The sequence below is a fragment of the Hippocampus zosterae genome, chromosome 21 (genome assembly GCF_025434085.1).
Source record: "Hippocampus zosterae strain Florida chromosome 21, ASM2543408v3, whole genome shotgun sequence".
Classification (NCBI taxonomy): Eukaryota; Metazoa; Chordata; class Actinopteri; order Syngnathiformes; family Syngnathidae; genus Hippocampus; species Hippocampus zosterae.
The window spans coordinates 8,242,361-8,263,428 of record NC_067471.1 but is presented as its reverse complement, the minus strand read 5'-3'; the positions used below and the strand labels follow the sequence as shown (position 1 = coordinate 8,263,428).

At 47.7% G+C, this 21,068-nt stretch overlaps 2 protein-coding genes across 5 annotated transcripts in view; both read right to left on the bottom strand.

Moving 5' to 3' along the window:
* Positions 1–148: 148 nt before the first annotated feature.
* On the bottom strand, positions 149–2,546 carry si:dkey-75a21.2 (uncharacterized protein LOC794385 homolog). Of its 2 annotated transcripts, none has more exons than XM_052055290.1 (7): positions 2,382–2,546; positions 2,160–2,229; positions 1,887–2,087; positions 1,658–1,794; positions 1,369–1,581; positions 1,228–1,292; positions 149–1,008 (listed from the first exon to the last, which is right to left on the bottom strand). In XM_052055290.1, the coding sequence occupies exons 1-7, from the start codon at positions 2,462–2,464 to the stop codon at positions 644–646; spliced, it is 1,134 nt and encodes a 377-aa protein (XP_051911250.1). In that variant the 5' UTR covers positions 2,465–2,546; the 3' UTR covers positions 149–643. The 2 variants fall into 2 exon arrangements, with proteins under 2 accessions (XP_051911250.1, XP_051911251.1); XM_052055291.1 differs by having other exon boundaries at positions 2,007–2,087.
* Positions 2,547–2,923: 377 nt separating this feature from the next.
* Positions 2,924–21,068, bottom strand: part of cald1a (caldesmon 1a) — a 28,724-nt gene continuing 10,579 nt past the window's right edge. Inside the window, exons 2-15 of one of the 3 annotated variants that reach the window (XR_007960472.1) lie at positions 15,768–15,853; positions 11,582–11,719; positions 9,476–9,851; positions 9,158–9,297; positions 8,756–9,035; positions 7,836–7,973; positions 6,828–6,871; positions 6,619–6,694; positions 6,163–6,303; positions 5,981–6,076; positions 5,319–5,387; positions 5,151–5,204; positions 4,381–4,417; positions 2,924–4,296 (exon numbers count right to left, since the gene is read on the bottom strand). Coding sequence is in view for 2 of the 3 variants with exons in the window: in XM_052055280.1 (XP_051911240.1) it covers positions 4,283–4,296; positions 4,381–4,417; positions 5,319–5,387; positions 5,981–6,076; positions 6,163–6,303; positions 6,619–6,694; positions 6,828–6,871; positions 7,836–7,973; positions 8,756–9,035; positions 9,158–9,297; positions 9,476–9,851; positions 11,582–11,719; positions 15,768–15,853 (1,635 nt within the window). In the remaining variant the exon portion in view is untranslated. Of the gene's footprint in view, positions 4,297–4,380; positions 4,418–5,150; positions 5,205–5,318; positions 5,388–5,980; positions 6,077–6,162; positions 6,304–6,618; positions 6,695–6,827; positions 6,872–7,835; positions 7,974–8,755; positions 9,036–9,157; positions 9,298–9,475; positions 9,852–11,581; positions 11,720–15,767; positions 15,854–16,427; positions 16,596–21,068 lie in introns of those variants that run through there. The other 2 variants (XM_052055281.1, XM_052055280.1) reach the window with 2 other exon arrangements.

Sequence of the window (21,068 nt, the reverse complement as noted above, 5' to 3'; positions counted from 1 at the left end):
AAGGTCTTTGGGCTCATCATTTCGCAAGCAAGTGGATATTGCAGGTATCCACTGAACAACAAACACATTTAATTTGATTTGCTAATAAGTCGTCGAAATCGCGGTGTCAAATCAACCGCCATTCTTGTCAAATATGTGTCGTCATTGCTTTTTCTTCTTCGTCATCTTACTCAAGGTCAAATGTCGTCGACATGCGCCAAGCACACTGCTGCCACCTGCGGGCAGTCATGTGGCACTGTTCCCTTCAGGAATACGATGTCGCCGTCTTGTGGTCAACATCAGAAATGCTGTCGGTTACACTTTCCGGGAGCGAAAAACAAATGAGCCATTTTCCCTTTGTCTCTCATTGCTCGATTCTATTTTCACTTCAGAAATACAAATGGAAAAAAATCAAACAGTAATACAACCTTTCCTTACCTCTTACGTTCCAGACAACAAACGAGAAAAGCAAGCTTTATTTCCATTTTAACACAAAAATAAAATGAGTACCGGTAGTTTATTTTACATTTTTAGTATGTGTTTCCTAATGTAATATCCAATTACCAAAAGAGACCTGGATGTATCGCATTTGTACACAATAAAAACTGTCCACAAAAAAAAAAAAACTAAGTTCTATATTATATACACATACTTTCCACACTCCTTAGTCACCCGTAGTTTGAGTGTCCGTTTTCCTTTTGACAGCTGATCTTTTGAGCCTTTTGCGCGACTGAGTGTGTCCGTGGTTAAGTCCCTTGGTGACCTCGCCGGAGTGTCCAGCAGCGAGGCCCCGTCTTCCACTCAAGCCTATCTTGCATCTGGCTCCGGACCGCCCTGATGACAAGCTGGCGTTTGGGTCGCGGGCAAACATTTGCAGGGCTGTGGCGATCTTTGTGGGATTGTTGTGAATTTTTTGAAAGGCTTTTACCGCGGCCGCGGCTGAGGCTGCAAGGGACTTCTCGCTCTTGACCATAGCTGACAGCTTCTGGCACATGGCTTCGAATTGTAATGCCGCCGCTTGATGCAAGGCTGAAAATCAATAACTAATAAACTTAGTGAAAACAATGGCCCAAGCAAAAAACTTTACAAAAATTATGTCTCCATTAGGTTGAAGGTTTCTTTTTTTTTTTTAAGAACCCCCCCCCCCCCCCCCTCTTATTTAGCTGACAGTTTTGGCTGTCACTTCAGCCTTCGTCAGAGCTTCCTTGTGATGTGTTAAAAAAGTATATATGCGTTTGAACTACTTGCCTTCCTCTGAAGCATCCTCTTGCACATCGACAAGTACCACCTCCATTTCTGGTTCTTCCGACCAGCTGTCATCAATAGGCAAGAGAAATGAACAATGAAGACAATTTGATCAAGCACTCATTGAGAAGAATGTCACATTACATGTAGCAGTGATCAAGGGTCGGGCAGAATGCTCCGTTAGCTGTGGCGGCGATGACATAACCGCCCCCACGATCCTCCTCAAAATCGAACTGCGCCACATCCGAGGCTGGACGCGGTGCTTCCAAAAGTGACTCGGGCACGTCAATGTTGTGGTTGTGCTCATTGCAAAGGCTCACCATTGTAGGAAAGACGGGCAGATGAGAATCTGCGCTTCTGAGGAGACAAAAAAATGTTTGCTCGAAAACGTGTACATCGACTATGTCACCAGAGTGACGGCAAACCTACGTACAGACTCTGCCTGCCTCTGCTCACTTGAGTGCGGAGCAGCGTCACGCTCATTTTAGCTGGACAGTCTGTGTTTTTGCTCTGGCCGGGCACTTTCACGGGCCCGCGGGGTCTCGTTTTATGCTGGCACCTGTAGTCCACCTTCAAAGGACAATGTCAATCCATATATTTACATACATACAAAATTGTGATTGTTAATGTTCCATAATCACCCAGCCTTACCCGGAAGTTACCTTAAAAATAACTTTCTGTCCCTTCGTGGCATATGTTCGGTCCACCCTCCAGCCGACTCTGTGCGATTTCAGCCACAGCTGAATTTCCTCTTTGGATGACAAGACCATCCGAAAAGTTGCCTTAAAGTCAACGTGATCATCCGTCTCTCTGATGAGGTTGAAATCGCAGACGTGATAATCGTAGTTTACTGGCAGATAGTCCTACAAAAGAAAGACGAGAAGCACGAATGTGTTTGGAAAGCTAGTCATTGAAAACAAGTAGGCGAGTCGTACCTTTAATGCAGGAAACTCCGAAATATTCTTGCTGAGGCTGGTGCAAGTGAATCTCTTCTTCTCGCAAGAACTTGAGGTCATATTAAAAACAAAAAACATTTTGCGTTACTCCTTATATTGGCGGTGATAGACTCCCCTATGCACAAACATCGTGCACGGTGTGTTGTGTATATTTTGCTCTCATCAGCTCCTCCCTCGGGATGATAAAATAACTGGCCTTACCCTTTAAACGTAATTCCATTCAATCTATTCACGCCCGGTTTACGAGCTGGGGAAACGGGGAGGGTGTTTGCAGGCAGTTGCATGTCTTCAGGCTCGCTGCAGAGGTTCCTCCAGAAAGCAGAAGTGGATACCGGAAGTAAACCCACTGGCGTTCTTGGCAGGAAACGCCCCGCTGAAACGTGATTGGCTGCTGCATTATTTCAGGGCACGCCCTACTGTTTACAAACAGGAAGTGAAACGCCGAACATTTACAGAACACACAACAAATGTTTGAAAAAAGGTTTATAATTACGTGGTATTGTGTGCTTTTTGCAGCTGGCTTCTCATAGTATCGTGGGGGATTGACATATTTTCTCAAATTTATTACTTATCGTATTTAAATGAAAAATGGCAGGAAAAGGGCGTTAAAAATGCCGGGACTCAATATAGCTCAACCATTCGACTACAGTAATTGGATTTACCTCATTGGTATCGTACCGGGGGTGCGGGAGGTACAAAATATACATTTCAATGCAATTCAAAAGGCCAAAACACACAATCTGTCAAATCACAATGCCTTTATTCCGTTGTTGCGTCAGTGGTACAATGCTTTGAAAACATGCAACCACTTGGAAGCGTGCATGGCATTGGGAATGTTCTTCACAGAGACTAACATATGACAATGTGTGGTGTGTTGCGTCGCTTAAACACAAAAGTTTCTGGTTAAACAAGAACATAAAAAGAAACATTGACAAAAGGTATAAAACAAACAAAAAAAAAATGCATTGAAACACATTCATACAATAGAAAATGTTTTGGTCGAGCCTCTCCTGCTCTTTTCCGAGGCCGTGGAATGTGATTGTCTGACGTTGGAGCAGGAACGGAAATCAATGGAAGCTGATTTAAGACTGAGAAATCCTCATTCAAAATCTTCTGAACATAAACACTTCCTTCCTGCGTGGTCGTTAAGCTTCTCATTGTAATCATAAGGCCTGATAAAGTACATAGTGGCTCGTCCTTGGACTAGCGGGAGGCACCCTGATTTCTACTTGAGCGTGCATAAAAGCAATAACATTGTTTTTAAGTCATTAAAGGTAAAATGGCTGCTTTGCCGTCCCCCCCCCCCCTACATTTATATATATTCATATAAAAGTCTGAAGGCATCACGTGCACCTGCTTTAAAGAGGAATGTCTGAAGCTACAAATAAAACAAACATAAATAAGAGGATAATAAAAAGTCATAATGGCCTTTTTGTATAGTCAACACTGCCTGTTGGTGGAATGTTCATGAATACAAAAAAAAAAAGCAAAATAGTTTTTTGTTGTGAGTACAAAGAATGTTAAGATACGACACTGTATGATGACCATATGATGAGTTAACATACATTACCCAGACCGTTGCTGTGCTATTGTTAAGACATAATAAATGTGACTTGAGCTAAATTCTACAAGTGCTTATATTTCTGTCCCAAAAGTGGTTGGAATGAAAAAAAAAAAAGCGTGAAGCTTCTTTGCTTGAAATATAAATTAAAGAGAGATGGAATGGAACTTTACGAGTTGAAGCGATGTCACCCTGGGAAAGCTTGGCATGAATCTACTCTTTCAACTTCACTGCAATTACTTTTTGAAGATTTCATGGTCATAATATCCAATTTTCACAGCATTTTGGTTTCTTTTTAGAACGCAAATATAAAACGTGCAAAGGCACCTAAGTGGCCACCGTACAAGAAAAACAAACCAAACCCCCCCCCCAAAAAAAAAGAAAAAAAAAACCCAAAACAAAATACGTGATGTTTGTGTACAATGCTGAGACATCTTTTTTTTTTTTTCTTTCTGGGTCCCTCTTTGGGATGGTGGCCATTTTTTTTTCTTCTTTTGGTCGTCAAGCCAAAGTCTTGGATTGTCGTGGCTCCTTCTGGACATTAGTGACCCATACCTGAGTGGGGTTGAGAATAAAGACCACGGTGGTTATTGAAAGATAGTCAACACGGTAAACAACACGTTGACTGGACTCACTCACCATTGGTGACTGATTTGGTCTCGCCTCTTCCCGACGCCTGACACACAAAAACAGAAGAAATTATCGTACTTGTTCATCCTACAAAAGTGCGCACGGGTGGGAAAGACGTCCATTTGCAACAGTCCAAAACGCAAGCGTGTGTGTGCGCGTGGTGGGTGTGGACAGTCTATCCTCGTCAGCTGACATTGTTTGCAAATGCGAGGTGATGATGGTGAACCCAAAGTGCCCGAGTGCAAATTGAGCCACATTGGAAGCAGATGCTGTAAGGAATGGCTCCATTAAGGCAATAATAAAAAGGTAAAAAAAAAAAAAAAAAGCAGAGTGCAAGCGGAGCAGATTTGTGACTCCCGGGAGCGAAAAAGGCCAATTGTGTGAATCGGCCATCGGCGAAAAGCTCACAGTTGGACAAACTCTTAAATGAAACTGCAATTTCCCATTTGAATTTTTACGAGGCGGGATTTACACTAGGATGGCATCTTGTTGGTTTTGTGGAGCGTCCGTTGATTTACCCCATACTTTAAAAACAACCCCCCCACCCCATGTAAACTCAAGCTTTACTCATGAAGCTCATTCGCCCTAAAGTCATACAACTCTAATAGATTAGCCGTTGTGCTCATGCTACGTTGCAATTGCCATTTTCCCAACACATAATAACATAATCTCATTTCTACAGAACAACTGCTGTCCAACTGGTGAAGAGAGGAAAAAAAAGAGCCAATGAGTGATAGTGTGGCGGCAAGTGCAAGATTTTTTTTTTTTTTTTTTTTTACCTCGGGAGGCTTTTTCCATATTGTAGCGAGTACATCAACTAGCTATGAAGAGTTCTTTTAGGAGAAACACAAACATATTGACAGTACGCATGCGTCTACAAAAAAAAACAGCAACAATTTCATCACCTCGGTTAACCGGGTGCAGCTGCAGCCGCAAGTTAAACGCACCTTGGCCGGAGAGGAGCCTTTGTTTTCCCATAAACTCCTCTTGTTGGTCACGTCCACAGGTTTCAGGTCCTGGGGGGGGGGGGGGGGGGGGGGGGAAGTCAAAAATGTCAAAGCTGCGTCAACTGCTGAACACTCGTTGCACTCGTGTGGCCACAACCCATTGAAAAAAAAATGTGGGCTTCCTCTAACGTGTGCTTCTGGGAGGGCTGAAAATGAAAAAAAAAGTTTTTATATGGTCGATATGGCGGGTATTGTGCGGGTGTGCAACGTGTCCTCCCCTCCCAGTGTTAAACGCTGGCTCACTGTATGTCCAATAACTGCCACTGTGGAAAATCTGCTGTGCAGCCAGCAGAGGGCAGCAGAAATCACTCGATTTTTATTGGCCATTCATTTGCCCTTCTCCTGCAGCTCAATCGGCATATTTAGGCCAGTCGGCATGAGCTCATATTGGATCTTCATAATAACTTACAAGAGTGTGTACGCTTTTGGAAAAGGACAAGATGATTTCTATTTATTTTTAGCTGAAAAATAATAACATGACCGCTTTTACAGCACCTCCGGGCTGACATACTGAGCTGCTGTGTTATGAAGAAAAAAAAAAAAAATGCCACCAGGCTTCCAATTTAGAGTTACGGACAGGCGCTGCCATGGCGACGACCTACCGATGGCCTTCCTCCCGACGCCTTGCCGCTCTCGGGGGTTTTATTCATCCATTCGTTGATGCGGCCCGCCACGCCCGTTTTTATTACAGCTGCTTCCTGTTTGGGCAGAGGGCAAAAAGGTGAGCACGCGGCGCTGAAAAGGCGCCGCACCCCCCCACCCCACCCCTTTCCAGCCGCGTTACCTTAAAGGCGCTGCCGCTGCTTCCTGGCGAGCTGAACACGTTGCCTTTCTCCCACATGCTCTTGATGTTGCGTATGCTGTCCGTCACCGCCGGGAGATCCACGGCGCCCGAGCGAGGGGATCGCGACTCCTTGTTCTCTCGCTGCGAAAGCGACAAAGTCGGCGGAGATTAATTTTGGGGGGCCCCGCCGGGAGCCGCGACACATTCCCGCCTTCAAATCAACTGCAAAATCTGCTGAGCGGCAGCGAAAAGGGAATGGCAATGAGGGAGTCGCAGGGTGGGATGGAGGACAGGTGGGAGATGTCTGGGGGCAGGGAACATGGCCACGTCAACACTCGGATGGGATTCAATTCTGGGACCGGCGCGCATAATCAAATGAACGCAAAATTGAATTGCGATTAAAATAAAATAATCAAAACAACTTTGCGTTACTTGCATGAGCAAGTATGGGCTGACCTGAGCGGCCGAGGTGTACTGCTCCAGTCGGTTGTCGATCTTGGACACCACAGGGCAAGGGGACATCTTTACTGCGCTGTTAGCAGTGGCGGACAGCGGGACAACAATGACTTGACTTTAAAATCGTCTGCCTTTGCCGGCGGACATTTTACATTCCTCTCTGGCCAAATAGGAGCGCGGATAAAAGCTCACGTCTCGATTGGTTTTACCTTCTCTGGGCCGACTTGTTGAGAAACTCGGCACGCTCTCCAATCTGAAAGGCAAAACGTTGACTAATGAGCAATTCCGGTGACGGCTCGCGCAATCGGAGCACACCGCGCCACTCAAAAATTCCAATTCCAGAATATTTTACGGGGAAGGCGTCAACAATCGGTCACACGCCGTTTGCACGCTGCCAAGTGAAATTAGCATTACGTATCTAGCGCATGAACTTGAAACACACATGGTCCTTTCTAAATGCACTCTGCTGACCTGCAGGGCTTTCAATGGCCGCTGAACGAATTGTGGGAGTTCCCAAAATACTCCCGGACAGGAAATTCCCCACCCCCCCACCCCCCGACCCATTTTGAACAGCCGCGGCTATGTGAACGCCATTTACAGTAATCCCGTTAACCCTAATCGCTTTCCTGCATCCTCGGAGCCGGGCGGCTCCCCGTGTGGCCGCGGCGCACGGCTGCGCGTTATCGCCGCACACGCAGACCGTCAGGCAGGGGGGCTCCGTCGCGTAAAAGCTGATAATGGGGACAAAACCTCCCCGGGACTCTGTTTACTCCACTCGGGAGGTGACGACAGATAACCATACATATTCGTTTTGGTTTGAAATAGCGGACACGCAGAAGCGATAAAAAAATAAAATAAACGCATCAATTTGCCGGGTTCCGATGGAAACACCCAATCACATACTTGTGATGTCGGTAATGTGTCACTATCCTAAAAAAAAAAAAACTTCCCACCAAATCGTGTCATTTTCTCTCGTGTAGTTGGCTAGCTTACTGCTAATATTTAATGTTAAACACCAGAGACGGGCTAACGGAAATTTGCATTGAACTTCAAACTCACTCCAAAACTCAACCTCTCCCGACATACGAGCTAAAACTAAAAACTGGATCCAATTCTCACGCAATACTTCAGATGCTAGTCTCACAAACTTTATCTTATTATTGATGAACGATACAGAAACCATTCCAAACACTGACACAGGCGGGAAAGCAACTGACCTTGAGGGAGGAGCCGCGAGGACTGACGCACTTGAAGGGTTTTTCGTCGCCCTCCACCGGTTCCTCCACCTTTTGCCTCTTTTCGGCCGCCTCCGCCCTCCTCCTCTCAATCTCCTCCTTCATCTTCCTCTTCTCCTCCTAAAGAACACACACAAGGGAAACGTCTTACGTACAGTGCAGTGTTTGTCGTATGGTGTTCCACAGGGTTCAATTTCGGGGCCCCTGCTGTTATTGACCGTATTGGCCTTTCTTGAACAGCTTGCCGTCTTTTGTTGTTGTTGTTGAATTGTTCCAATATTTGCTCCACTGCTGCTTATTGTAAAAAAGTGTGTCGAGTTGACTTCACGGCCACCATTTTTAATGTGTTCAAAGCATATGGAAGCTGGTTCTGCAACGTCGCGATAAACACAATTAACGTGCCGACTACGAACTGCCCTTTCAAGCTATTAGCGTATGGCCCATTTGTACTCGCGCTGAGGAAGGCCGGCGCTTGGTGGCGAGTCGCCCGACTCCGAGCTGCCTCGTCTTGCTTAATTAGTCTCCCTCTATCCCCGGGCCCTCTTTTAATTACAAATCAAAAGGCCTCATTAACATGACACAAGACGAAGAGGATAAGGGGCTTGGCGGGAGGGAGAAAAGAGCCACTACGTTACAGTACGCGGCCAAGACCGAAAAAGGCGGGCGGGTCGGGCTTAACGAGGAGAATGCGGAGCTGTGTGAGTGGGAGGCCGACGGTGGAAATGAACGGCACCGCACAAAGAAATGTTAATTGATGGCAAACATATCTAGAAATATAATGAAGTGCAGAGCATGTCAGGAAAACAAAAAACACTTCTCCGAATCAGGCCGGCGCTCTCCCATCGCTACGGTAACCAATGTGAGCGTCAAGACCAAAGCCGAGTGGATCGAAGATGAGCTACCTCGTCTCTGGCTTTCCTCTCAGCCTCCTCCTGCTTCCTCTGGCTCTCCTGTTCCTCCACCACCCTCCTCCTCTCCTCCCTCTTCCTCTTCAGCTCCTCCAGCTGGGCCTCGGACTCCTGCTGCTTCTGCCGCATGCGCTCAAACTCCTCGCTCTCGGCGTCTTCGCGGCGGCGCTTCAGCTCCTCCAGCTTGCGTTCGGCCTCCAGGCGGACGACCTCGTCGTCGTCGTCATCCGGCCCCTGGTCGGCCAACTCCTCGGGGGAACGCGCGCCGCCTCGGCTGCTGTGCAAACGCAATGGGAAATATTTCAACCCGGGTTTAAGTTTAATGTGGAACTTAAATTCGGGTATTTCATGTGAATTAAAAAAAAAAGTGATGAGGGCGAAACCGGCTGTGCCTACCTGGGCGTCCTCTCAGATTTCCTGTACTGTGTTGGAGTGGCCTCCTCCTCCTCCTCCACCACTGCCTGCTCCTCCTCCTCCTCATGAAGGCCTCCGTTCTGCTTCCTCTGCTCCTCCCTGCTCGGACCTCTCTCGTCAAACTACAACGACACGCACACAAACAAGCACGCGGTAGGTTAGCTGCGGGTATCGGGAGAGACGGTAAACGGGTAATAAAGTCTCAACTCAACTGTATTTATTGAGCACTTCAAAAACAGCCATCTCGCAAAACATCATGAAACGGTTACAGTTATTGAAGTCGAAAGACGGACAACTCACCTCTTCCCTGGAGTAAAATCTCCTCGGCTCCGCCTCCATCACTTTCTCCACCTCGGGAGCCGCCTCCTCCTCTTCTTCTTCTTCTCCGGCCGCCTCAGGCTCCTTCTCCTCTCTCCACGAGCTGTACGTCTTCTCCCGACGCCAGGAGAAGGAGGACCTTTGCTCCTCCTCCTCGTCCTCCTGCGTCGTTTTGCTCCTCTCGCCGCCGTCGCCGTCGCGGCCCTCCGTCTCGTTCGGCTGACTCTGCTGCTCCAGCGCCTCCTTCAGGCGACGCTGCCTGCGCTCTTCGCGCCGGGCCATGCGCTCCAGCAGCGCTTGGTCCTCGTCCTCGCCGCCGCCTCCGAAAGAGCTGCTCACCGAGATGCTTTCTGGCACGCTATCGGGAGACAAAAGGCGGTATAAAGATTTGAGGCAAAATGACAAAGCGTTATCAGGCTGTCAATCAATATGCTAGGTCAGTAGCCTTTTTTACATATATGGATGCGTTATTGATTGATATAGTGAGAATTAAAAACAAACACAATTATGGATCAGACAGAATATACGTTGCTGTGTTGCTCTAATTTGTAATTATAATTACTGGAAGATCCGTGCTAATTTCCATTAGACCTTCTTTGGTGTTTCACATTGTACGTAGCATTAGGCTAACAGACCTTCATTACACAAAATCATTGTTTGGCGGAATATTTTCATGTTTTTTAATTTTTTTTTTTTTAAATACGTGTTTTAATTTTTTGGTTGCGGACAAGATGGCTTTTTTATGTTTGGTTCTTCAACTATTCCTTTCTGTTTACCAGCTGCCCGGATGGCCCGTGGCACCATGCTGCTCCCCGGTGGTTAGTTTTGAGATTACACCACGGAGCTCAGGGAGAAGAATCTGCCGATCGATCGTCGTGCAAGATGTCTTTACGTGCGTGGAGTGCCTCGTCGAGCACACCTCACGCACCCTAAGAGCAGTAAGTGTACACTTGCCTCGTCACGTGTCGGCTCTCGGTTGAGATGTGAAAAATTGCCATGCGCGCTCATCAAATAACAGCTTTTAAAAAGAAATAGCGATCTTAAAAAACAAAAAACAAAAACCCACCCATACTTGTCTACGGGTTGATATGACGATAAGTGCTGTTAAAGAAATCAAGGGCCGGTGAGCCAGGAGGAGACATTTCTGTGGTGCGGACCTGCCCTCTCCAGCCAAACGCTGACAATTTGGCTGCATTGACGGATCGTCGCCACAGAAATGCATGAAAATAAAAACGGCGGGTCAGGCCGAAAATAAATCAGAGTTGAAAGGTTGGATTGAAGAAGGGAAAGGATGAATAGAGCGAGAAACCGTATCTTTGGAGAAAAAGACCGCAACAGCTGGTCAGGGCGAGGCTCTCGCTTGCTCGCATCGGCCGCTCTTGTCGACCGTTCTGCTGCATGAACCACTCAAGTGACCTTCCCGGTGGCAACTTCTAATAAAATACGACTTGTCATCAACTGTCATAAAATTTGGGATTTTTTTGCTCATAGTTTTTGCTTCATTTTGACTTTTGTTTTTTAAATTTTGTGAGTTTTGATTATGTGGAAAATGCCTCTTAGTGTTTTAATTGTTATTAGCTTTAGAATTAGTTTTTTTTATACATATATACTTCTTCCCGGTGCCCGGTGGCAACTTCTAATAAAACACGACTCGTCATCAACTGTCATGAAATTTGGGATTTTTTTGCTCATAGTTTTTGCTTCATTTTGACTTTTGTTTTTTAAATTTTGTGAGTTTTATGTGGAAAATGCCTCTTAGTGTTTTAATTGTTATTAGCTTTAGAATTAGTTTTTTATACATATATACTTCTTCCCGGTGCCCGGTGGCAACTTCTAATAAAACACGACTCGTCATCAACTGTCATAAAATTTGGGATTTTTTTGCTCATAGTTTTTGCTTCATTTTGACTTTTGTTTTTTAAATTGTGTGAGTTTTGATTATGTGGAAAATGCCTCTTAGTGTTTTAATTGTTATTAGCTTTAGAATTAGTTTTTTTATACATAGAAATTTTTATTATATAAAAAATCTGCAATGCCATCTGATCTCGACTGCTAACTGTTTCCTGTCTTTATTGATTCTTTTTTCACCTGTGGCAGTTGGTCACGACCAGACTGTCGGTCTGGGGGCTGGAGTCTTCCATCTCCCGGGCCCTCAGCCTCTCCTGGCGGGCCCGGCGCCTCCGCTCGCGGGCCGCCTCCTCCTCGTCATCGTCGTTCCTTGACAACCTGGCAGAAGAAGAGAAGAATCAACCAACCTGCAAAAGGACTGCGTTTTTTTTTTTTTTTTTTTGGTAGACTGATTCGGAGAAAGGATGTTCACAGGTTGTACTTGACGGAAGGTACCAGGAAGTGGCTCGGCGCGCTTGATCTCGGCCCGCCTGACCTTTCGCCCCCCTCCTCCGAGAGCACACGGCTACCTCACATCACACGAGCGCGCCTTTGAGCCCGGGCAGCCGAGCGTGCCGTTTACATGTTAATTGCAACATGTGTGGTGAGCCGCACCAAAGCCGCTTTTGGGTTGATGTGAGGTTTTGCAGCTCGTCAACAACAGCTTGCCCTGCTCCCCCCCCCGCCCCCCCACCCCTCTCATCGAGAGGAATGTTGTCAAAACACAGCGGATGAGTCAGTTAACACCCAAGCGGGACCTGTGGGATTGTGACATCAGCCGGGCAATGATTGACCTACAAGGAAATCGTTTTGGGTCATATCGTCGTGACTGATGTTGCGGTTCATTGCACGCGAGACATTTTTTTTTCCCTCCACCCCCCCAAGTCTTCAAACAAGTCACAATTTGGAGTTATGCGCCTTCGGTTTCCTACCACGTCATGCCACATGTTGGTCAGCAGTGAGTGCAATGTCATGAATCGTAAAAAGAGGCAAAGAGTGTCCCCAACTAACCTCGGATGTTTGTTTTTTTTTAACACGTGTTGCTGCCTGTGTCTAAAAATCCTAAACTCTCGAGTCAAAACTACAGCCCGCTCAATAAACCAGCAACTTTTTACCCGGCAGTTTAAGTTTTAAGTTTTTGTAAGTATTCAAACATCACTGCTAGCTTGAGTTCGCACGTCTATGGCATTTCACTTTGTATGTTAGCATCACGCTAGCAAGTGGTTTGGCGGAACAGTGAAAATATTCGACCCTCTTTTATGTGTCCGTTTACCAGCAAAACTTCCACTGGGAGGGCCAAAAACAGCTAGAAGCAAGCACGCTCGGCATCTAATTTGGACAAGATGTGCGCGAGTGAGAGAACAACAGACACCAAGGGATACTTTAAGGGTGCTTTAGTAATTTTGAGGAGTAAAAAGCATTAAAAGAAAAGAGAGGAAAAAAAAAAAGCAACCCTTCCAACTGTGCTTTGTGTACTGGGGCACACAAGCACTCTGGAAAGCCACTTCAACTTCTCAAAGTACAAACAACATAATTAAAATGCCACTTGTACATGTTGTCCACACACACACACACACACACACACACACACACATTGTGGCGACATGACTGCCTAAACTCCCGCAGGACTCCGCTGTCCCAGAAAACGGCAGCAAATGTCATGAGAACGAGAAGGAGGCAACGGCTAAAAATGGAATAAAAAGCGTCCTGGGCGGCAGGCGGCGACAATCCCGGGGTTCAAGATTCCTCGGCAGGAGAGGAGAGAACAAACTTCGAAAAGCTGAATTAGCATTCCTGTCAATCACGCCGCGCGTGCACACACAAGCAAAGCCCCGCTTTAATATCCCCCCCCTCTTTTTCCTTTACTTAGGCCCCAAACTCCACCAGCATTCTGCCCACAGAGCCTCTTGGAAGGGGGAAGAGGGGGAGACAAGAGGGAGAGAAGAGGAGGGGGGGAGACAAGGGGGAGAAATGAAAAATGAGGAAGGTGAGAGGTGAGCATGATAATGACGGAAAAGGCGATAATCGGGCCGAGTTGATCACTGGCGACGCCCTTTCCTGCATAGCGTCGTGCGTGGAAGCCCAACAACACTGTTCAGGCCAAATTCATATCTGTGGCCAAAATAAATAAAAATGAATTTTCTTCTCATATTGTGTCTTCCTCTCCTTTCGCGCCATCGAAAGTTACCCACGGCCGGCGTCGAGCATGAGAGCGCCTCTAAGGCACAAGTATGTCTAAATATTTTCCTTGCGGCATAGCATCGGAGTTATGCGAGCAAAACCCATTAGGAGGGAGGCGGGGGGGGGGGGGGGGGTTATGGGGGAGCCCGGGAGAAAAGACTTTTTTTCACCCCTACTTGGTAAGAGAGGGAAAAAAGTGAAAACGTAACGCGGAGCAGAAGGGAGGGCCGACGAGGGGAAGGGAGGCGGGGCATTGGGCTGTCAGAAATGCTGACCCATTCCCACGCTGGCTGGACTATTTCCTTATCCTCGCGCCGGCCCAAAGAACCGCAAGCACGTTGCCGACCGGCTCGCCCTCCCCACCGCTGGGATAGAAATTCCCCTAAATGCTCTTGGTGAACTCATTATCTCCAATCGGGGGGAGGTTTCGTTTCATCACTGCTCGTTTGCGCACTCAGCAGAAGGACAATGGGCGACGAATTCCAATTGGTTCATTTTCACTTCCTGTCAGATGCAATGCAGACCATATTTGGAAGAGCGCTCCCCCATTTGGGGTCAGGGTCATTCGCCAAGGATGGGCGTTGATTCCTCAGCCCCTTCCTGAATGGCACAGGTGGGAAGGGCGGCAGTGAAAGAGGAAGAGGATGAGAAGTGGCCAGAGAAAGAAAAAGGAAGAGATGAAAATGGAAGCATGAGATCACTAAAGGGGGGGGGGCGTGGAGCTGATTCGCAAAGGGGAGGGGCCAAAGCTGGCTGGGAAAAAGGAGATGAGGAGGATGAGGACGTTGCCAGTGAAGAGCGAGAGATGGAGGAGTGGAACATCCCCCCCCCACCCCAAGAAATAAATAAAAAGGGGGCGGGACAGCACTGTGGGATGGAGACCAACGAGGGAAAGGAAAAGCTTCCAGAAACTTCCAAAAAAGGAAAGTGAAGACAAGGCCTTTTTTTTTTATTAATCTGGCATGCCACTTTAGATTTCAGATTTATGGTCTCGAAAGAGACCATATTTAAAAAAAATCCAAGTGGTGCAGCTCCATTACTCACTAACACCACTTTTCCACCCCCCCGACCCCCCCAAAAAATAAAAACTTGCCGCTTGTCAATGCGCCGTTAGCAATGGCCGCACTCAAACTAATGCTGAATCCGGAGCGTTCCAACGCAACAATGAGTCCAAGCAGGGGGTGGGGGGGGGGGGGGTCGTGTAAATATGGTTTGCAATCTTGGCAAATAATGGAAGCAGTGTGGAGATGTAATCTCCCCCCCCGCCCCCCCTTTTCATCAATAACAGGAGCCCCGCGTCACCTGCCAGCGGCGTTATTACCCGCGCGTGTTCCCGCCAAGTCGAAATTTGATGTTTACTACGATTCCAAAGCATCCAATTCTGCCCCTTGAAAACATTCTTAACCTCACTTGTCAATCATTCCCGCAAATATGAGCGTGTACAAGACAAAAAAAAAATAAAAATACACGCGATTGCGACGCGCGTCGCATTACAAGGACTTGACCTCTTGAAAAGGTCATGATTTGACCCACTTTTGTCACGCAACCAAAAGACCTTGGCTGGTATCGATCCGCATCCTTATTAAACTCTTCCTGATTGGCTGAAAGCGGCGCAACTGATGAGGAACTTTTGTTGTTTTTTTTTTTTGGGGGGGGGGTACAGATGGCCTTAGCTCATCATTCGCACAATTATAGTCTCATTGTTACAATCTTTTATGCCCGCTTGGGATGTTACCGCTCAATCGCTTGATGGAATTGGGCTTGGGGGGGGCGGTTTAATTTTTGTCTACTGAATCAAAGAGTTCAGAGGGCCTTCGTATCTGGGGGAGAAAACTGGAAGGAGAGCGCCAGGGCATGATTGAGGTCATCGCAATGCTTATCTGATTGCTTATCAAACTTTTTCTTCTACAACCTAGACTGTGTGTGTGTGTGTGTGGGGAGGGGTGTTTGGGGGGGGCATGATGTTTGCCAAACGATGCTTTTAAAAAGACCTCAAGGAGGCCTTGAGCTTTTACAACAACACTGGCGCCGTTCTCTTCCAAATTGGCATCAGCATCAGACGAGGTTGCTCCGAGGAGCAGCTTCGCTCCGCAACACGGCCCGAGGAATTCCTCGCTAAGTGGGAAGATCCGACGTGACAGCGCCCTGCGAGCTGGCTCTGATCCAGCAAAGGCCACTCGTGGGGGGGTGGGGGGGGTTGTCTTACCGTTCAGCCTCCAGGCGCATCTCCTCCCGCTTTTGCCTCCTCAGCTCCCGGCGCCGCTCAAAGTCCATTTCATCCATGATTGTACCCTGGGAAGTGACCAAAAAAAAGTGTCAAGAGTTGACTCTCCAAAGCCCCCCCTCCCCCCATCTAAAGTCACCGTTTTCAGTAACTTTACATACTTCACATGATCGTAACCAGACGTGCAACAATATAAAGTTTGGATATATTTCTTGACAATAATCCCGAAGTGGGAATTTTTAGGTGACCCCCCCCCCCCCAAGGTTCCACTCGACATCAGCGTTCGAGAACGAGAAGAATGGATGACACCGCGCAGAAAAAGCGGAAGGACAAGTCAGCGCAGGATGTTAAAAGCATTCTTCCTGAAAAAAAAAACACCCACAAGGATTGGGCGGGGTGGGGGGGACCACCCAGGAGTCACCAGGCCGAGCGTCATCCGCGTCTATGATCTCTGCTCAGCCGCCGTGCAGTGGAAGCGAGCGGCCGAGCGGAATGAAACGGACTCATTAAGCACTTGAGGAAAAGACCGAGGGGGCATTGGGAAGAACGGCGGGGGGGGGGGGGGGCCCTCTTGTTTCCGCAAGAGGCTCCCCGTTTTAGGTACAACACGGCGATGCGGAACAAAAAAGGATCAGACGCTACCTTCAGTAAACGAGCCGACGGAAGACTTTTCCTTTACACCGCTGGCATATCATCAGCTGGTCTCCTCCAACAGTGCAGCCGACGACAAAAATTCCTGCCCCCCTCCCCTTCTGGTTTCTTGTCCCTCCTTCTATCCCTCACTGACCTCCTTCCCCTCCCCTCTCTATCGGCACAGTGAAGACTTCCTGTGTTGTTTACCCAGAAAAAAAAAAAAAAAAAAACTCTCCGCGGACATGACTGGGCTCTCGAGCCACACTTCCGGTGTTGCTTTCGGCTTCTTCTTCTGTCTGCTTTTTCCCCGCGCATCGCATTTTGGCCTAAAGATGGGTTGCCATACAGAGACGGCGAATCAGGTTTTTTTTCCTGCAGACTCGAAACTCGTATCCCAAGCTCAGCACATTTATGTCTTAGGTGTCGCAGTCGCGCTTCCTTCCGCCATGTCGACACTTTGGTGCACGCCCAGCGTCCCGCGACTGAAGGGAGTGAACGGAGCCGCTTTTGATTTTCCCGCCATTAAAGTCGCCGGTGGCCACTCCCACAGCGGCGCAGCCCTCCCGGTCATTTTCCTCATGATGAGCACAGGGATGCATGCTTATCTTTTCACTGCAGCTCCTCGCTACTAAGTACAGTAAAGCACAGACTGGTTTCCTCACTATGACGCAAGACCGAAACTAGAGGGGGGGGGGGTGTGTGATGGATTTCACAACAGTGCAGTAATTCACTCTCCATATTTGGATGTGAAGATAGCGTCGTCTGTGACTGTGGGCAAGGGCCAATTAGCGCTGGCGACGCCTGCAACCGTAATTAGAAAGAGACCGAGAACACTAAGTACAAGTGACAAGGCCTCCAAACAGCACCAGTCTAATCACACACGTCTCCATATACGCGGGGGGTGTGGAGGGGGGGGGGGGGGCGCCAAGGGAGACGCACTACATTAGTTTCCACCCCGGAATGTCTCGAAATGAAATATGGTTCCCAATTTAATGACTAAAAGATAAGGTCCATCAACAGAGCCAACACAAATGAATCGTATAGCGGGGACTTGAGGAGAATTTCAAATCAGTATTTGGGCTGCAACGGTTAACTAATGACACATTTAATACGTTTACCGAATAAATGCAATCGCCTAAGAATCTCCGGCGTTTAAATGGAAAGTGCAAAAGCAAAAGGGCCCAAGGGGGGAAGCCGCTGGCTTGCATAAAAAGGGCCTCTGCAAGATGTCTGTGTGTAAAATGGTGTTTAGCACCACAGGGACCACCCGCACTTTTACCAAAGCTAATATAGCAGAAGCAGAATGAGGAAGCAAAGGAAGATGGCGGTCCATCCAGTCGAGCGAGCGACCCCAAGCGCAAAGTCCGAGACGGATTTTCATTTTCAGGTTGGGCCGACCCCGTGACCTCAAATCCGGATCGATCCGCCGTGCCTCTCTATTCTCCCGACGGGTGACACGTTTACCAAAGGTTGACTTCACAAAATAAAATATAATAAAAATATTCCGAAAGTCACGACGGCGATAAAAAAATACTCGCTTTCCTCTCAGTTACGTGGCACGAAAGTAACGACAGCCGCCCTGACCCGCTCGCGGCGTTCAATAAGTAACGCGAGCAAAAGGGGAGCAGACGCCACACACGCTCGGGGGGGGGGGGCTTTGCAGTAATGCCGAGTATTTTGTCATCAGGTCGTTATCGTGAGACGATGATACGGCAGATAAGGCTGCCGCGGTCGGAGAGGGAGGAAGAGCAGGGGGGGGGGGGGCGAGAAAGACGACGATAGGCTTAATGCGCGCCTGCGGGCGCTTTAGATGAACAGCTGTTTTGGCAGAAGCTCCAGAGACAGTTTGGAGTTGTGTAAATGTTTTCTGCAGGCGTCGCACTGGCGTCTCCTGACAGTACAACAGAGGAAGATGGCGGCAGAGCAAAAAAAAAAAACTCCACTTAAGGGTGCCTGCGCGTCATCTGACGATAAATATTAGCGGCAACGTTTATGATACGCGATTCGCTTACGCACGTTGGGAAAATATCAAGTCAATTCTGCGCGACGAGTAAAATTGAGATTTTTTTTGGAAATTACGCAGGATTTTTTTTTTTTTTTTTTGATAATGACAATCTTTGGCTGGGCAACGCGGTTTTACTCATACTATGAGAATACAGCAAAAATAATAATCCGGATTATACAGTCAGGGACATTTCTTTCCCCCCCTTCGGTGTGTCTTGGCACTGACGACCGAAGTTTATCCTTTAACTGCTCACTATTACGCAGATAAAATATGAAGGGGCACTTGGATGATGATTATTATTATTATTTTTTTTTTGTAATGATAGCCCGGATAATATTACACACACAAGGGATTACACACATTCCCTTTTCTCCACCCGTCTGCATACACGAGCGCCACGGCGTGAAAATCGAGCACAATGCGGCCAAAGGCAACAACGGCTCGGCTCGATCTCAATACCATCTGCTTCCTGCTCGCAAACTTCCACGCGTCCCAAAAAGAGCGCCTTTTCGACCCCTCGTCGGTGTTCCTGCGTCACGTGACATCAAACGGGGGACCGATCGGGAAAGAAATGCACCGACTTGGGGGGGCGGGGGCTGTCCTTTGGGGTTGACTGCTGATCTGAGCGCACAAACCCAAATCACCCGAAACTACCCCAACGAATCCGACGGCAACGAGGGAAAATGAGAAGGCGGAGAGATGTAAAGTTTCCATCCGCGGAGGAAAAATGAGACTTCTGCATTCCCAGACTATGTTTCATATTGTTTAAGGCCTGGCAGTGTGAAAGTCAATCACACACACACACACACACACTCCTACGCACACTTGAAAGCAAAAAATAAATAAATAAATAAATAAAATAAAAAAGCTCAACGGAATACCTCGGATGCATTGCACGTTTTGCGGACGACAGGCTGCGGTGATACGATACGAAAACCTTTATTAGTCTCGCAATGCGCGTCAATGCATATATGGCCTTATTGTAAATTATCGGGTACTCGTGCAGGCTGCCGATACCGGTCACCGATACTCAAGGCAAAGAAATAAACATTCAAAATAAACACTCATAATGGGTTGTGGAAAAAAAAAAAGTCCGGAATCAGCTTGTGCATGTGTGGTGCAGATGATTCCGTCCACTAGGGGTCGCCATTCACACATTAGGCAGTAACTCATTCATTCATTCATCTTCCAAGCCGCTTGATCCTCACTAGGGTTGCGGGTGGTGCTGGAGCCTATCCCAGCTGTCTTCGGGCAGTAGGCGGGGGACACCCTGAATCGGTCGCCAGCCAATCGCAGGGCACACAGAAACGAACAACCATTCACACTCACACTCACACCTCGGGACAATTTCGAGTGTTCAATCAGCCTGCCACGCATGTTTTTGGAATGTGGGAGGAAACCGGAGCACCCGGAGAAAACCCACGCAGGCCCGGGGAGAACATGCAAACTCCACACAGGGAGGCCGGATCTGGAATCGAACCCGGTACCTCTGCACTGTGAAGCGGACGTGCTAATCACTGGGCTACCGGGCCGCCCTAGGCAGTAACTATGACGACAAATGAGTGTACAGTACGCATGTGGAAGCGAGATTACTAGAAAGTGCATCCGACAACACTTTATTGGCATTAACTGGAAAACGTTGGCGGGCGACTAACGGCCCAAAAAGTTGAAAAAATTAAAACCGAAACGGTCCTCTCGTGTCTACTTTAGCAGCACAGCTCGTAGCGCCATTAGCTTCCCCCGTGACAAATGCCTTGTGTTTGGAAAGCAAAGTGCACGTTGATTGATACCAAAAGAATCTCGGAGGCCTCCGTTTTTGCAATCTTTTGTTTTGATTTTCCGCTCAACTGGCTGCAACCGGCGCGCGCTGTCACGCGCCGCTCGTTCCGTCATTTTCTCTTTAGTCGGATCGTTTGGCCGCGCGAGTGAGGACCTGCTCTTGTGAAACATCTGAAAAAGGCGGCTCAAAAAACACCTGCGCTGGCTTCGACCGGCGCTTTATAGGTTTTCCGACGGCGCGCTAGGAGCAAAGTCACACTCAAATTGCAGTGCATACAGTGCGCCAACACAGCATGTCCATCAACCCCCCCACACCCCCCCCTCCAACAGAACATTTAAAATACAAATATTTGGCCCTTAAAAAAAAAAAAAAAAAAAAATTAATCCCAGCTGCTGCTCGTCTCACAATAAAGCGCCACGGGAAAGCGGCCAGGATGATAAATCCCAAAGGTCAACTGCTAATCCAATCCCCCAAAATAAAGTGCAGCCAAAAAGAGAGCTAACGACTTTTTATCCTTGTGTTTACGTTTCAAATTTTTTTTTTCTTTCTCAAAAGGAGGGACATTTGCATGACAAGCTGGATTCCAATTGCTCACATCATCTCAAAGTGCCAACTTTGGACTTTTTTATAAGCATGCTGCTCAACTGCAACGCGAAAAGGCATCCAAATCCCTCAGCAGGTTTGTAATGCACGAAAAGACGAGCGCTCTGCTGCTTGCTGGTCCATATGACCAAATATGGAAGGAAAAAAAATGCTGCCTTTCCCGGAACCAAACTGGGAAAAAGAAAAAAAAAAAAAGGAAAAAAAAAAGAAAAAAAAAAGTTTTCTCGCTTGCTGTGTGCATAGTGCGATAGCGGCGCCCTCA

Bases quoted from the DNA above. Each gene is read 5' to 3' on its own strand.
- si:dkey-75a21.2 (XM_052055290.1), bottom strand. From the start codon at position 2,464: ATGCAACTGCCTGCAAACACCCTCCCCGTTTCCCCAGCTCGTAAACCG. The intron at 2,088-2,159 runs GTACGACTCGCC...TTTCTTTTGTAG, and splicing joins CGGAGTTTCCTGCATTAAAG to GACTATCTGCCAGTAAACTA. The intron at 1,582-1,657 runs GTACGTAGGTTT...TTGTCTCCTCAG, and splicing joins AGCAGAGGCAGGCAGAGTCT to AAGCGCAGATTCTCATCTGC.